At 43.5% G+C, this 17,070-nt stretch overlaps 1 protein-coding gene and 1 long non-coding RNA gene across 6 annotated transcripts in view; one reads left to right on the top strand and one right to left on the bottom strand.

Moving 5' to 3' along the window:
- Positions 1–3,409, top strand: LOC129603462 (uncharacterized). Its single transcript, XR_008693333.1, has 3 exons — positions 1–347; positions 1,369–1,450; positions 3,276–3,409. It is a non-coding gene; the product is annotated as an uncharacterized LOC129603462 (long non-coding RNA).
- The window catches only part of plekhm3 (pleckstrin homology domain containing, family M, member 3), a 27,773-nt gene continuing 12,278 nt past the window's right edge, over positions 1,576–17,070 (bottom strand). For all 5 annotated transcript variants that reach the window (XM_029137440.3, XM_029137439.3, XM_041068687.2 and 2 more), the window contains 5 exons: positions 13,644–13,789; positions 13,329–13,522; positions 10,830–10,893; positions 5,516–5,673; positions 1,576–4,381 (listed from right to left, as the gene is read on the bottom strand). In XM_029137440.3, coding sequence (XP_028993273.1) covers positions 4,219–4,381; positions 5,516–5,673; positions 10,830–10,893; positions 13,329–13,522; positions 13,644–13,789 — 725 coding nt within the window. In that variant the 3' untranslated portion in view covers positions 1,576–4,218. The remainder of the gene's footprint in view (positions 4,382–5,515; positions 5,674–10,829; positions 10,894–13,328; positions 13,523–13,643; positions 13,790–17,070) is intronic.

A 17,070-nucleotide genomic window follows, 5' to 3' on the forward strand; every position in this document is an offset into this window, starting at 1 on the left:
AGAACGAAGGCAGGTCTCCACAATATGAGTAACACAAGTACACACAGTCACACTGACGCATGTGAGCACCTGTGGTGATTTTCCAGGTGCCAGGCCTGTTTGATTAAGACTTAAGTCAGAACTCTGACGCCGTTGCTGCCTGAAGGCGTTTTTTTGACGACATACCGTTTTTTGACGACTCGCAATCGTAGACGCAGACAAATCTAAACAAGTCTAAACTGTTCAATGTAAAGGTAAAGTATGTGATGTTCTAATGTCTTTATTGCTGCGCTTCTGTGCTCTAACCTTTTAGTGTTTTCATGTTTTGCAGGTGACTTCCTGTTTGGATGCTGCTTTCAGGCTTTCAGGTGAGAAAGTTGTTTAGTGCTTTTTTTTTTTTTTTTGGCTTTTGACAGAACAACACAGTTGGATAAAAACGGTGGACGTACCCTTTAACTCTGACAGACAATTTGCTCGGCTCAAACTGGTGAAAGCTTCGACGAGGCCAAATGAGCTCCTGGATAACCAGGTCACTGGGAACTGTGGGGCCCTGCCAGCTTTTGTGTAGCTGCTCGCTAAATGTCGGTGTGTGTGTGAGGGATAAGCCACACACACTCTCACGTTAGCAGAGCAGAGGCCCGCTCCTTCCCTCCTCTGCAACCGTTGTCCACCTCCCTCTTCCTCCTCCTCCTCCTCTCTTTCTTTCTCCATCCCCTTTTCCTCTTTAAACTGTCTTTTGTTTTCATTTTCGTTGGCATTTCTGCTCCGTCGTTGTTCGGGCCCTAAATGAGTCTTGACTGGTCCGCGGGCCACTGGAGAAGCACAAAGGACTTTGTTCTACTCGCTACAGTTGATCCATTGTGGGCGTCCCACAATGCACTAATTGGCGATGACAATTAAGCGCGGTCGACACTCAGCTTCAATTTGCCCGCTGCTCGACATACATCACAGGCAAGCGATTCAGCCCCCGAGTTCTCTGCTCTCAGACAATACGCATATTCACTCAGGCAGGTTAACGTTCACCTTTATTCACACACAACTGTTTTCTTCTGGGCTCAGTTTGGGGCTTGGCTCGCCACCAGCTGCAAACTGACGCGAGCGTGCGTCGTCGTGGCAAACCGAAGGCCATTCTTGACCTCAAACCAGTAGCCGACACAACAATCTCTTCTCGAGGCCCATTCAGTGGAGCGTTTGATCGTGGTACTTGATTTTGATTTTGAGTTTACCCGGTTACCATGAAGGCTTAGCCCAACAGTTTTTTTCCCCTTAAAAAAGCAAACAGAGAATAAGACGTATAAATCATTAGCTTAAATAAAGAACGTGTTCTGTTGCCAATGCATTAAAAACTTTTTCGTGTCCCAATAAATTAAACTGATCTTGTTTCCTCAGGAGTTACTCTGCACCATGTGATGGGACTATTTCTCTGTTCATCGGTGAGGAGGAGGTTATCAGAAACATCAGGCATGTTCATGTAAGTGACTGTTCTGGGCAATTTTTAAAGCTTTTTCTGTTGACAACCACAGTGTATGTACATTTGCAACAAGCTGCTCTGCCAAAAAATGAACATTAACCAACGCAGGATGCAGAAACACAGACTAATAATAAGTTTGTCTTTATTGGCATCAGTAGCTAGCAGACAAATCTGAACAAAACCAGAGGAGGAAGGACTGGTTACATCAAAAAATCAACTCCCTGTACTTGCATAACAGTTTGGCTGCAAGGAAACAAAACAGTTATCAAAAATAATTTAAAATGTGCAAAACAAACTCCAGTCCAGTTATGCTACTTAAATAATATCAACACAGTCTTCTCCAAACTGCTCAAGTAAAACATAGGACAATACTTATGAAACGGCAGCGAGTAAAGGACAAAGAACTTTACAAAACTGGGTAGACGTAAGAAAACATAACATTGGAAGCCTACAAATGAAATCTGGCAGCAGTGTAAAGACAAACTGCAGTGCATAATGCAACCAAAAACCCAGAAAGCAGACTTGTGTAGGTTAGCTACAGTGGGTACATGGGAGGAAACTGCAGAGGCCAGCAGGTACTGGGGTCATACGTCAAGTTCATTAGCAGGAACGGTTTGTTCCAGACAAGTGTGATACACAATGTTGTGTATGTGATGTTCTTGTGTTGAACCCACGAGACGCTTTAAGCAAATCAAAATGTATCCAGATTAGCAGAATCTTTATTCATCTAGATAAAGTCTATTTATTGCCAGAGTAGTTGAGCTGCTGTAGATGTGCTGTGCAAACTAACATTAGAATACTTCAGGTTGTAGCTTTTGGTTTGGGTCTAATATTCATACATAAAATAAAAAGGTTCCCTGACACTTGCTGGGCTCTGTAGTACACAACTGGAAATCAACTTTACAAAATATAAAAGCATCAAAAATATGTTTAACCAAAGGCTTTACATCCTTCTCACTATTTCTTTATGCAGCAGGAAAAATTTATTAAAAAAACCTTTCAATGTTGCAGGTGTTTTTTTTAAACATCAAAACAAAACATTTATTTTAACCAGTGCACCTTTTACTTTTCCTGCCATATTTTAATACAAATGACTCAGTTTCAGTCTACTATTCCTATACTTCATAAACACTAATAATAGTTTGATCTCTGCTCTGCAAAAAATACATATAACTGTACAAACCCACTACTGCAGGTTTGTTAGTCAGCAGCTTATTCACACAAATTCCCTTTAAAGTTTTTTTTTGTTTATGGCTCTAAGTGATGAAGAACTGGACAGAATCACAATGATTCAACACAGAATGAGAAAGAAAAGGAAAAAACAGCAGCAGCTACATTTCCACCTGAATTTAACTCCCATTTTTACTAAAGCTGCAATCTCTGACTTTGTCATTATGCCAAAAAATGTTTATTATTGATTGATTATTTGACTACAGCTTTAAGACACTAATAAAAATCAGTTGCTTTAAAGGATTTGACCTAGGAATTAATAAAAAGCATTTTGTACTAAACTGAAAGTTTCGTTTTCAGAGAAAAAAATACTAATGATAAAATGTGTAAAACCAAAGTACCTTCATAGGCTTAAAAACAAATTCTCACACATTCTGAATATTTGATTGCTTAATTTTATTGTGACACTTGATCGTGTGGGAGCCTCATTTGTTGCTGCATCCTTCCAGTCAGAGATCAATGTTTTAGAAATGGAAATGCACCTGTTGCGATAAATAGATGAAGACAAACTTGTACAAGTGAAAGCGGTGGGTTATAAAGGCCATCTAGGTTGCATAGAGATACTACAAGCTAAAGCTGCTATCATGTTCCATAGGTCTGCATGGATAAAGCACAGCAAGGAAGAGTCAGAGGAGGAGGAGAAGGCAACAATGAGTAAGTTACAGTATATTATTGCCTGGTATTATACAGTTACATAATGTGCTTGGACAGACAGACTGTCTGCTTTCATTTACATACACAGAAAATCAATTACTGTAGATCAGTGAGCTAGCGACTTGTGGAGGTGGAATAAAAACCACGGTTCAAGTAAAATGAGATGATAAATGCATGGAATTATGTTTTGTTCAAACATCAATCACAGCTATAGTTAAACACTTCCAGTCTAATGGCTTTGTTCAAGGTTTTGCTGGAAAACGTTTGTTCAGGCTGGATTCATTCAGTCACAACAGATTTCAGTAGCGTCACATTGTCAGAAGATCTTATTAATCTGTTCCAGAACCATAATTCACCAGTGGATTCATGAGTATGGTTTAAGACACAGCTCGTCTTGAGTCCTATGCGAATGATAAATACGTTTGTATAGTGAAACATACATTTTCTAAACGTGTTGTAACTGTATGAATCCAAGCTGCAAAGAACTAATGTACCAACTCTTCTACAGCCATCAAAAACTACTCATTATTTCATTCAAGCATAGCTTCCAGAGCAGGTGGAAGACCCTGGTTAGAATGAAACACTAAAATGTTTGAATGTATCAGCTGTGACTACACGTTTCAGAAAGAGGTGAGGTGATGTGATGTGTTGAGGCGATGACGTCAGAGGACAACTTTAAATACGACAACTTGAGTTTGTAAAGCCTGGTGCAGCCGTTCAGTCTGTTTTCTCCCTGTTGTTTTACAGTAACGCAAACAGGGCTCAGCACAGGTGTGTGTTAGCAGGTCAACCCACAAACACAAACCTGAAGACACACAAGCTTCTTCTCTGCTCAGCCGTGACGGGAAACGCGCAGATCAGGCACTTTGTCCGGCGGCCGGTGCTCAGGTGTCGTGGTACGGCAGGTGAAAGCAGCCGGGGCTGTCGTCGTCAGGGGACCAGAAGGACGACGGCCTCTTGTGGTGGAGCTCTCGGCGAACGCAGCGAGGACACGGCTGAGCTTTCTGTCGACACTCGGCGTGGAAAACGGCACCGCAGCCGTCGCACCTGCAAACACGGGAACAGATGGACTCATTCGACATGTTCTTGCCTCAGTGAATTATTTCTCAGTCACCTGCCATCATCAATGCAAGTGGTGAAAAGTTTATAAAACACTGGATGGAAATAATTCTTGTGACACTGCAGACATTGCGTGCGTGATCAAAGCTGAAGGTGGTCCAACGTACTATTAGAGTGTGACCTTTTTTTTGGCCAGGCAGTGTATAACATGGCACATTTTTCACATTATCTATGGCATACAAGCAGTATTATTGACAACATACTACTGTATAATAAAAAACTAATTTGACTTAAACATAGTGCACTCGGAGTTTGTTCAATTAATCCAGTTATTGTTAATTTCCTGTACATTTACCATCAGTGTATCAGTAGCAAAGTCAACAGAGCACAGCAGATACATCCGTTATCTGTTAACATATAACACTTCCCTCACACATCATAAAACACAACTGAACAAGGAAGGTGTGTTTGTGTGCAAGCGATAGGACGGCCTGGATGCCAGTGTTTCCTCCAGTCCTGATCCAATCGCTCCTGTCTGTCACTCTGAGCTTCTGCCTGAGGACAAGGACAAGGCTCTGCACTGTCAACATGTGGTAAAAACCCCTACAGCCTACTCTGGCAGCGTTTCTACTGCCACTCACTGGTACCAACAAGCTGCACCTCTGCTGCTCAGCTCACATACAGTACACAACATACTTTAACTTTAAAGGGCCAATTCACACATTATGCTGCATATGTTCACATTTTCAGAACAAACACTTTCATAAAGTTCTGTGCCTTAATATAATTCTGGGGTACTTGTACTTTCTTGAAGATGCTGTAATGTTCCTCAGTGATGGGCTACTTTACTGGAGGTTTAGGTCTATAGTGAAATAAATTACTAAGTTATACATACATGTTTTGCTTTTAGATACAGCTTTGGAAGAACAAGTGCAAATATGATGGTGCCATTTAAATAAACTCTCCTGAGTCAAAACCTTGAACTTGGGAAAATAGATCATCAGATTTGATCTGACAAGTAACCTGCGCCGCATCGTTGTTGCATAACAACAACACAACAACTACAGTCTTGTGAACCACCCAGGTTCATCTGACTACGCGACTGTTCAGATTTGTGTGTACCTCTTGGTGGCATTCTCCTGGAAAGGGTAGATGACCTGTCCGTTCTGGCACAACTCACAGATGAAGCCCTTCTCTCGACACAAACTACAGCTGAAAACGTGGGCGCTGGCAAACTTGATCACTTTGGACAGGAATGGAGCCAGTTTACCATCAATCACCTGAAGAGATGAAGAACAAAGAAAGAACGTGATCAACAGCAGGTCCAACAAAATTACACAAATCTGATGTGTTGTTAGGTTTTCTCCTCACAAATGTAAAGAAACGAACTTACAACTTTGGCACACAAAAAACTAGCTATGGAGGTTTTACATTACTACAGACACATTTCAGAATCGGAGTAATAAAAAAATAATAATAATAAAGTAAAAAATAAAGTAAAATAATAAAGTAAATAAAAAATAATAAATGATTCTTTAAAATATCATAACACATATGATAAAGACTAGATTTTGATCAAACAGTCTCATTAGCAATTCCACTAGTACAGTATTACTTGTAACAAATTATTTCTACACTGTGGCCCTGCTATTCAAGTTAAAACTTCAAGTGTTTCCTTCACCAATGAGAAGATAACAGACTTGAATCAAAAATGGGAGAAAGGAGGGGAGAAGGAAAATGAGGAGAAGGCCTTTTAATGGCAACGCTCGGAGAGTTTCTTACAGAACCACAGAGGAGGGGCTGCAGTGGGGACGACCTGGATTGTACCGGTAGTTAACAGACAGCGGGCGGGTGACTTAGAAAACTAGTGCAGAATACTTCACAGGCGGAAACTGAAAATGTTTGCAAAGCGTTTTGTGTGTCATATTAAAAATGCAGCCAGAGGTATAAGCGTAATGAGAGAGTGTAAGATACAGAGAGGGAGAAACAGAGTATGAAGCAGGAGAAAGCCTGGTACTGATACAATGTACAAGAGAGATCTTGAGAGGAAGCAAGAGCCCGTATTCAGATACAAGTGGTTCCACCTGGCAGAGCTCTGGACCTCCCAATTATAACCTCCTCCATGCTGTTTGTTAGACAAGAGGAGAACTGGAGGGTTTGATGGAGAGAGGAGGAAGGAAGATAAACAGAGGCTTACTGCTCCTGTTTACAAATCATGGGCCGTGGCCAGAGACAGTTCCACTTCACGCTGAGATCAGCGAATATCAGTGTGTCCCATAAATACTACAGACTATCAGTAGGATCGAGATATTAATATGGACTGATGCACTCCAAAGAGAAGTGCTAGGAGAAAAGCTAAGTTATTACTAATAGACTTACTAATTGTTGGTTAAACAAAGCAAATCATTTAACAATGTGTTCAGATCACAAGACTGTCCCAGCTTCACAAACACTTGCTTCTTGAAAATCCACTGCAACCCAGGACTTCTCTGCACATAGAAAGTAGAGACGTGCGAGAGCAAATGGACTGGACCAGACGGACCTTACTCTGCCGTTGCCTTAGTACAAAGTCCAGTCAGGCACAACTCCGGGCCAAAACCAAATTCCAGTAGGTGAGAATGTGTCTGAACAAACAGACAAGCATTTGCACTCACCAAAAGAAAGTCACACAGATATGAGGAGAACATGTAAACTCCACCTTCTACTGCTTGAATGTTTCCTCTCAGAGAGTAAACAGCAGCATAATTAAACTAAAAGGAAATCTGGTGTCTTCAAATAGCTCCTCAGTGAACCCAAATTCATAAAAGTCTTCTTCTTCTCCTTCTAGAAACACTGCATCCACATTTGCTCGTGAAACATGGAGTATCCCAGGGACCAGTTCCTGGCCCCTCGTATTTCTTCATATTGTACCTCTAGGCCAACCAAACTTTTGAGGCTCACACTTAATCCTTTTGTTCCATTTCCAAGACTTTCTTCACCAACATAACTTAACTAGAACCTACGTTTGCCTGTCAATGGCAGATTCAAAAAATAATTTATATTTATATTTAAAGCTTCTTTAGATCAGTGTGCTGTGTTTGGCACTAAAATTAACCATTTCATGCCTGAGCTAATATAAAACAAAAAAAGTCAAAGTTTTCAAGCCTACTTAGACAAGGTTGCTGGCGCTCACGTAAAACTCTAGTGTTCCTGCATGGAGGAGAAAATAACCAGCGCAGATTAAAAGGTCTGCAGGGAGGCAGGTACTGAAAGCGCGACAGATGTGCGCGTCGCCTCTCCGCCCAGCACGGTCCAGCTAAGTCTGGTCCAGCCATGTCGACATGACAAACGGCTCTCCTGATGGGAGCCGACAGGCTTAGTAATTAAGGCACTCTATAATTGGACTGGGCAGAATCAAACTACTGGCAGCACAGCTCTGGTGGCTGACTGGTGGGACGCTGGGAATGACTGGGGGGCACAAAGAAATAGATTAATCGACAAAGTGGGAAATACCAAGTTAATCAGCGCCAGCATTTCTGTTTGCATTTTAAGCCCGGAGAAAAGTTTTCATTAGAAACTCAAACATAAGATTAAAATTCACAATTCATTATCCTCTAGTCTGTTACACTTCTTCTATCCTTGCTGTTACTGGACACTATAAATATCCAGTGACCATTTTATAGGCTAGACCAGTGCATCACAACAGCAATCCTTCATGTCAGAAGCTTCAGGAACTTCAACCTTTTTCATTTGTCCACTAGCTCAAATCGAACAAGAAAACAATAAAGCCAAATATTGATGGTTGTCCTGAGAGTCTGGGTCAAACAGCAGACTCCAGGACTCGACATATGTGATAGATGGGGAAATGTTTGAGATGATTAACAAAATGGGAAAAGAAAGAGAGAAAAATACCACAAGCTTCGACCATTTTATACAGTTTTACTTAATATTAATTTAAATGTCCGATTGAGAATTTTCACATATAATGTGCAAATACACAGCAGCAGCCTCACAGCATTATAGCCCTGGGTCCATGTGTTATTTCCTTCCACCACTCACAAACACACTTCAGCTCTTCCCCCTATCCTTGGTCTGAATCCCCCCCTCCCGTTCAACCTCTTTCTCTGCTCCATGCAGAGTCTTTGTGCTCCAAAACCTCCTAATCCCCTAAAACTGCTGTTAAACAGCCGTTCGCCCGCCCGCCTGCCCTCCTCTCGCTCTCTCCCTCTAACACACACACACACACACACACACACACACACACACACACACACACACACACACACACACACACACACACACACACACACACACACACACACACACACACACACACACACACACACACACACACACACACACACACACACACACACACACACACACACACACACACACACACACACACACACACACACACACACACACACAGACCACAGCTCCATTCACGAAACTAGAAAGCCAGCTGGGATTACATGGCTGCAAAGACAGGGGCGAGCTCTGTTTGGAGAGCGCCCTCTCCTCTTTCTGTCTCTCGTGTGTGAGGAGGAGAGAGAGTATGTTGGCTGTTTGCACAGTGGAGTCTGTCTTATCAGAGTAGGTTAGTGACTTAGATGATCAATAAACAAACTTCAGTATTAAAGCTTTCTACGACAGGTGATGGATGAAAAGTGTTTCATGCTTAAATGCAAACAAACAGACTGGGTGATGTTTCCATAAATGGATCTATCTATGCTGTTAGTGAAAATGTTTTCAGAAATAACTTTATAATAATGAATTCTACAATAACAACAAGAACCATTGTATATTTAGAATCCACATCAACAATCATTCAAAGAACAGAAAAAGGATCCACTTGCTGACAACGTGCTTTTCTTACGTCTAATGTAGCTTTATCGCGTTCTCACAGCGTCGCCTCTCTTCACTAACAAAATACTTGGTTCTGACCTTTGACTCCTACATACTCAAGGTCTGTGAGGTGGCCTGGCTCAAGTAACCGGACTAAAGAGCTAGAGTGGATGTGCTTGTTGGGGTTTTGAAGGAATAGCTGAGGTGGTTGAAGACTGTTTTAGTGCAGTATAAAAGGTGAGTACAAGCAGCTTCAAAGTCCACCAACAGTCAAACAAAGCTTCAACAGTTTGTCTGCACTGAACCTGGTTGGAAAGTTCAAAGTGACAGTGAATTTTCCCCCCTGATCTGCGGCGCAGGTAAACGTCCCACTCACATTACACACAGAATGACAAAACGCAGCAGCATTAAAATTAGTTTTCATCTAGATCTAACCATGTTTAGCCAGTGCACCGTGGGAAAAATTTTCTTATTAAGAGGCCTCTGTGTCTGGACTCACTGAGAGTGGAGAGGCATGCGTGGCATACGGGGAATGCCAGGGTGTCACTGTGGGAAGCCGGCTGCATGCACAAGCACACACACAATCAGACACACATCTACTTTCTCCGTCCCTAGAAACAATCCTTCAATCTAGCAGAGGAAAAGGGCAGAGTGTCCTTAGACAAACACATATGGCTTCTCCAAAATGAACTGGTTCCTAATAGGGGATATGGGTGGAGGCTATTTGTTGGGAGGTGAATAGACTAGTGTGGTCCAGGGGCTTAGCCAGGGGAGTTAGCCTCCACTGACCTCTGAGCTCAAACAAAAAAAGCCACGTTGATTAAGTGCGTCATTTTATTTGGGAGGTGAATCAAAAGAAGCACGCTTGTTAATATGGAAAACCAATTAAGAGGCAAAGTGCTTGAGAATCTCCAAGAGAGGGAAGAGCGGGGGAGCTTAGAGGGGGAGGGAGCGAAGAATGAGCTACACAGATTCTACCAAAGACACCTACTGTTACAATCTGTACTAAATCGTCAGTTTGTGGTTTGTGACTTAAAACGGAGTTTAGCAGGGAAAAGAGAGAGTGAAGAGCACTCACACATATAACGCACATGGTTTCTGAGCGTGTGTGAGGCCAAGGGGATGCTGGGAAGAATGAAGGGATGTCACGCTTTGTTTTTCTGCCTGTTGATTCTGAATGTGACCAATTAGTGAAGCAGGGAAACACAGAGTGTGGGAGTGGAGGAGGAGGTGGGGAGAGGCCGGCGAGGAGGGGGTCCACTCCCTTTCAGCGTGAGAGTCTGTGGCCGAGCACTGAGTCAGTGAGGGATGAAAGAAAAAAGTGGGGCAGGGCACAACATGACCAACATAATGACAAACAAAAGAACTTTTCAGTGGTTTCATAGTGGCATTCTTCTGACCCCCCGTCTCACCTCCATGACTAGATACTGAACGGCTGACAGGCCAGGGTGCGTTTCCTTTTTTAATGTTTGCTGCTGCTTTAATTTGAACATTAAAACTAGCCGACACATCATCTTTAGACTTTACTGGGCTTCATGTGAGGTAAAGGTTGAGCCATCGTGTACAGGTTTGTGACTCAGCATGTGTCCGGGCTGTGAGCGCACTGTACCTGCTGCAGGTCAGCCAAGGAGTAGAGGTGGATGTGCTGGAGCAGGTACTCCCTGGGGAAGATCCTGCGAAGAAAGTCACATGGTGAAAAAGACAGTTGATGTTGAGTCATTTATGGAATTTAGTCCCCACAAGTTATTGTTTTCGTCTGACCTAAAATCCGACCTACAGCAGGTAACCATAAACGTGTCTGCTTGGAACCCATCAAGCTTCAGACACCTTCACATACGTTTCAGACAGAAATGCTGACATTGCACTTGAATCTCTTTGGTTCAGTAGCGGAGAACAACACTGGAAGACGTTCTACCTACTGCTTACACACCTAGCGTCACACAACAGCTATGTGTGGGCTGACGCACATGCAGAGATGAGTCACAGCGCTTTAACACGCGTTTTCACTGCGTGTTAAGGCCAAACGCATTGGTGACATGACACTCAGCGATAATAATAGCATGTTTGTTTTGACACCCTTGACTGTTCCTGAAGAGCAGTCCAGCACACTGTGCTGTTGTATTGTTTTCACTTCTGCAGGTGGATCTGCCAAACACAGCAAACGCTGTTGTTGATGCAAAGGTGACCATCGTGTTTTCTAGCTTGTGTAGATTGTGTCTATATCCAAGTGCAAATGGGGACGGTCTGCACAAGTGTTTGGGTGTGTGGCACTACAATAAAGCCGGTGATGAGTGTCAGCAAAACAAAGGAATGTGTTTACATTCATGTGTGTGTGTGTGTGTGTGTGTGTGTGTGTGTGTGTGTGTGTGTGTGTGTGTGTGTGTGTGTGTGTGTGTGTGTGTGTAACCCTGACACCTCACAGTGATAGGGCCAGGTGATAAAAACTATTTGGCAAGTTACCATTGGTTACGATCAGGATTTAAAAGACATCACACGCACACACACACACACACACACTCGCACACACACACACACACACTAATCAAACACGCACACACTAATCAAACACGCACACACTAATCAAACACACACACAGGCTTGGTGATTGTGGAGTCAGTGCCCAGATGAACGCACCCTTAAAGTGTTTGCTGATCTTGCTAATAAATACTTGAGAACTAACACGTTTTAGGATTAGATTACACACAGACACAGAATCTAAACATATTTAAGTCTATCTTTTATTTCACTATCGCTTCACGTCCAGTGGACAAACCTTTAAGGACGGGGATGGATAAACTACCACACTACAATCTAACACAAACCAAAACAAAATCTGTGCAGCTCATCTTATCTTCGAGCGCGTAGCAATCACTTTGCATTGACACAGTGTCAGGATGTCGATAAAGCACTTTTTGAAAGGGTTTGTGGTGTTAATGGTTTAATGATTTGTCATCTCTGGTTTCATTTACACTCATGAGGCGGTTGAGGCACGTGTTTGAACCATGCAGCTCTTCAACAGCCGCAGTCGTATGTTTCCAAACTGGAAACACAAGCAAACACCACACGAAACTAACTAACGTACAGTAAATAAAGATTAAGTCACGGCTTCACTGCTCATTCACATTAAACAGAGACAGGATGCACTGCGTTAAGTCCATTGCTTAAAAAAACCTCTGTCCAACTTAGAGCCTTTGGTGCCTCGTGTGGCTGAATATGCACCCTGCTGCCTGCATGCAGCCTCTCCTCAGACTCCTCCTGAAGTAGACGGATGAGCAGAGGAAGGTTTTAGCGCCACGGCCCTCATCAATCCTACATTGTTTGGAAATGGTGGGGCACAGGCCGGCACTAGCTAATGGGACAGACGTAAACACAGAACGCCGCCCTGCTGCTCGCCTCTGCAACAAGGAACCAATAATACATTTTCTTATGTTGATAAAACGAAGGCATTTTTAGCGTCTGAAGGTTTTTCAAAGGTGAAATTGTGTTTTGCAAATTTACTGCAAATGCTTTTCTTTGGATCGACTCTGTTTTATTATGATGGAATTCTAATTTCTTTCCAGCCTGCATTATGAGGATTCTTTAGAAATGGTCAGACGTGACCGTTATTAGCGACCTGAACCAGGGCAAAGAGCATCCATCAGCTCACAGACAGGGCTTTCAGTGCAGGACCTCACTCAGATAAACACTCATTCCTCTTACACACACACACACACACACACACACACAGACAACATATATATACACACAGGGTCACATGTTTCATGTATACACATACAGCGATGCCTGCAATTCAAATTTATGGCAACGTACACTGACGCATTCAGACACATGTAAACATTGGGAGATGTTAATCTGTGGCCGTCAACAGAGGAATACAACAAATATTTAGGTGCATCGGTCAATGTGACTAATGACACAGGATGTTTAGGCAAAGCATAAAAAAATAGGCACAGAATCTAAAGGTTTCAAAAAAAAAATTAGAAAATGAGAACATTTACTGCAGATTTACATGGCTCTTGAGTCTGATAATAAAGTCACGTATGACACTGAGCCTTTAAATCTGTTAACAGATCATCTCGCAGATAGACACGACTCCACCACAGCCTACCTTCGCCGGAGGTCCTCAGCCACGGTCGCTCTGCAGCTGAACAGGTAGGCCCGCAGCGACTGGAGCTGCTGGCGAAGCCGCAGCACGGTGCTCAGCTGCTCACAGTGCTCATACAAACACGGGTTGAGCTGCTGGATGTCCAGCAGAGGTTCCTCATACACAAACTCCAAGAACTCCTTGGCCTGTTTAGACACCTGGGGAAGCGAAGCACAAAACCGTTGCTCATCATATACTGATAATGTGCTGTTGTTCGAGTTGTTCTAAAAGTAAACAGCTACTTTTAAATCTGGCGTGAGTGCGTGTGTGCTCCCCCACCTTGTGTTTGCTGGTGTCCCAGTTGTGCAGCAGCCGCGCTGGGATGAGGAAGGAGTTGTCCTGATGGCAGCTCTGACAGTAGTACCAGCCACTGTAAGAACAGACCTTTGCTTTGCCTCTGGACAGACCCACTGGACGCTGGCACCCTGAGGACACATTCAATGTGTAAGTACGTGTGCTTGCATCTGAATAACAGGACAGTGGGGGTTTTATTACTGTTGGACCGTGAATAAAGCCAAATCACTTTTAAGCTGGAATCAAATGTGAAACAAGCAGATTTCAGAGCAGACGTGTCCTGTTATGTTTCCTAAATGACTGATTAGGTCTCAAGCACCTGCTGGAGAGCAGGAAGAGTCTCGATTAGGAGAACGCAAAGGCGGTCAGGTACATAACCTGGAGTTAATATGTGTCAGTTTATTGGCCCTCACAAAATTCCACGCTAACCCATGCGCGTAAACCCGACGGCAATAAACCAGATAGTCGGTAGAAACTCTGACTCCAAGAAGGTGAAATGTTGTACGTCATCTAAACTGACAAGATGTCAAAAGGCAACAACAGGTTTTATTGACTGAACAAACTGTACAAACATTCTTCTGATCAAGTTCTGACTTGTGTGCAGACACACAAGGGAACAAAATAGAGCCGTCTTTATTATCAATGTGTAATATTTTACTTCACTTAACACATTTTACGATCCAAGTCTATCAGAATCTATCTACTAAAGGCGTCTGAAGTAATCGCTTAGATAACAGAGCAGAGTCTTGGTTCTTCCACTAGTCACAACAGAGTAGGCTTCAATAAGAACGTCCAGATCTCAGTTCTATTCAGGCTGATGGCTCCCCTGCCGTCTGCTTTGTCTTCTACACTCTTTAAAGTCCCTTCTTCACCCAAACACCTGGACCTGCTCTCTGATCACACACATGCAAACAGTTGAGCGCCGCAGCACTGTGACAGGTGTCCCTTATCCACATGATCTCAAAGGACTTAGGCCCGGGAGGAAAACAGCCAGCGGAGAGAGGCGAGAAGAAAAGGACTGTGATTGTTATCTGGTTTCTGGAAGAAGGAGACGTGGACAGCTACAGAAAGACAGAAGAGGAGGAAGAAGGACATGCGTCAGCCTGTTTGAGAGGCGCTGGTTCAACGCAGAAACAATACTGTATGAAAAAAGAAAAAAGAGGAGTAAGAGGCCATCAGCAAACAGGAGGAGAAAATTGAATGAAAGGGAGGAAGAGTAAGATCAAACAGGAGCCGATAGCGGCAGACAATAAAGAGAAGTTAGTGCCTCTACTTTTCTTTGACAGACATGAATCTGCTGTCTGGAAAAGACAGACAATGGTTTAATCAGCTGTGAGAGCTGGCTTTTATGTGACCAAAGGAGGAAATATCAGCAACACAGAGAAGACATGATGCTGGGGTCAATCATGCTTAAAAGACAACAATTAATTTAATAACCAGTTAAGTGTATGAGTCATTTGTTGCACCTTGTGTTTGAATCTTTCAGTCAACCAGTGAAATCCACATCCAAATCCCAATTTCTGATGATATGGCGCTGAAGAGAAAATGAACAGAAGGGGTCACAGCGACCTTGATCTTGACCAACAGATGTCATCAGTTGTTAGAGTTTCTGTTTTGACAGACGCTGCCCGTGTGGTGAGCTACAGCGAGACAAGACTGAAATAGACTGAAAGGTTTTTCCTAAGGACGTATGTTCAGACTGACCCGTGAGCGCAGATCACCTCCAGATGTGGACTGATGCAATAGTTGAAATGTTTTCTGCCACTTTCCCCTAAAAAACGTTCCTTATCTATTAAAAAGACCCACGATGGAACACATGTGTGTGACTCAGAGCACGGCGGGCTAATTAAAGCAGTGAGCTCACGCCGGTGCAGGGGTGGATGCCCTTTCAGAGAAACCCACAGGCCGCTGCCTGGGAGCCAGCAGGCAGGGGAGATGGTCAGCACCCGGGCACTTCGAGGAATCAGCTGACCACCGGTCCGGCTTCCTGGCCAACTGCGGCCTCAAATTTGGTCTCAAACCTCCATATGCATGTAGCCTTAACCCATGAGCAAACTAAATAACAACCTTTAAGTTTTACCTCAAATTCTATATAATGACAGCGGCGGGAGAGCACATGCACGCACGCTGTTAAACAAGCAATACTGTGAGTCCGCAAATGAGAAAGAGAAGATAAAATAACAAGCCGCATATAAATACGACGCTGCGACTCTGACCAAAACCTCAACAAGCGCCAAAACAAAACAGAGCAAAAATGAACGAAGCAGGACAGATCACGATGGTTCTGTCATATAAATAGAAATAAAAACAGATAGGCAAGTATGGCTGCACAAAATGTGCTATTAGGCAATTAAATGGGTACACTTAAAGAACAGAAGGGTGCAATGTTCTTTGGAACGAAATAAAAGCTACGCGTCTAAACTCTCTTCTTTTAACTACAGCCCTCGTGAAAGCTGCTGCATCTTAATTTTTTTAGATCAACTATTAATACTTCCTGTTGCTAACTGCTTCCGCCATTATCAGTGCACAGTAACAACAGCCGTCTCTACTCATCTCTGATCTTTTGTGGGTCTTTCAGGGATGAAGAGAAAGCGGGACACGGGGGAAAGATGAATGGGAATTCAAACGCAGCTCAAAGGTCCACCGATTGTACCGCGGCTCTCTGTAGTGAGAGAGGGTCACTTTGACCTGCCCGGGGTGAGCGTACCGAGGGGGGAGAGCGCGGGAGACACACAGGGAGGCAGCGAGAGAGAGGGAGGGATGACATCAGGGCGAGGAGAGGCTCACGCTTTCATCTGTCCGTCGCTGGTCCAACCCACCACACCTCCGAGACGAGTGTGTGTGCGCGACATGTACATGCGTGTGAATTCAAGCTGCAGAGACAAGAGAAGCTTGAGCTTTGATGTCTCTCATTCACGACGAGCAAACACTCAAATGAAATCGTGCACAAATGGAGAGTAGGAAGTGTAGGAGAGTTGTACAGCAGAGTCTGTGTGTCTTTCTGTGGTTGTGTGGACAAGATGTATTGAGCCAGACATTTTTTAGACTGGCAGTATTTCAAAGGGCAGCTGGAGAGTTAGAGTTATAAGACTTACAATTAAGGTAAGGGGATAGGGAGTGGAATATGTTGGTGGGTGTCAGTGTGTATTTGTAGTTAGCTAAGAGACAGGGAGAAAGAGACCTCCTACATCCTCAGAGCCTTCATATCTACCGATTCACCCAAAACCCCTTCCTTCCAACAATCAGGGGCCTGAGAACGTGGCACAGGGCCACAACAGGGGCCACCAAACCTGTGGTGAAAGAGGTTTAAACTAGCCCATGCCTGCGTGGGCTGACTGTTTGATCCTGAACTCTGTCTGAAAGCATACAACAAACACTAATGAATTGCTCAGGTCCATTTAATCTGAGCAGG

The sequence above is a fragment of the Betta splendens genome, chromosome 21 (assembly GCF_900634795.4).
Source record: "Betta splendens chromosome 21, fBetSpl5.4, whole genome shotgun sequence".
Taxonomy (NCBI): domain Eukaryota; kingdom Metazoa; phylum Chordata; class Actinopteri; order Anabantiformes; family Osphronemidae; genus Betta; species Betta splendens.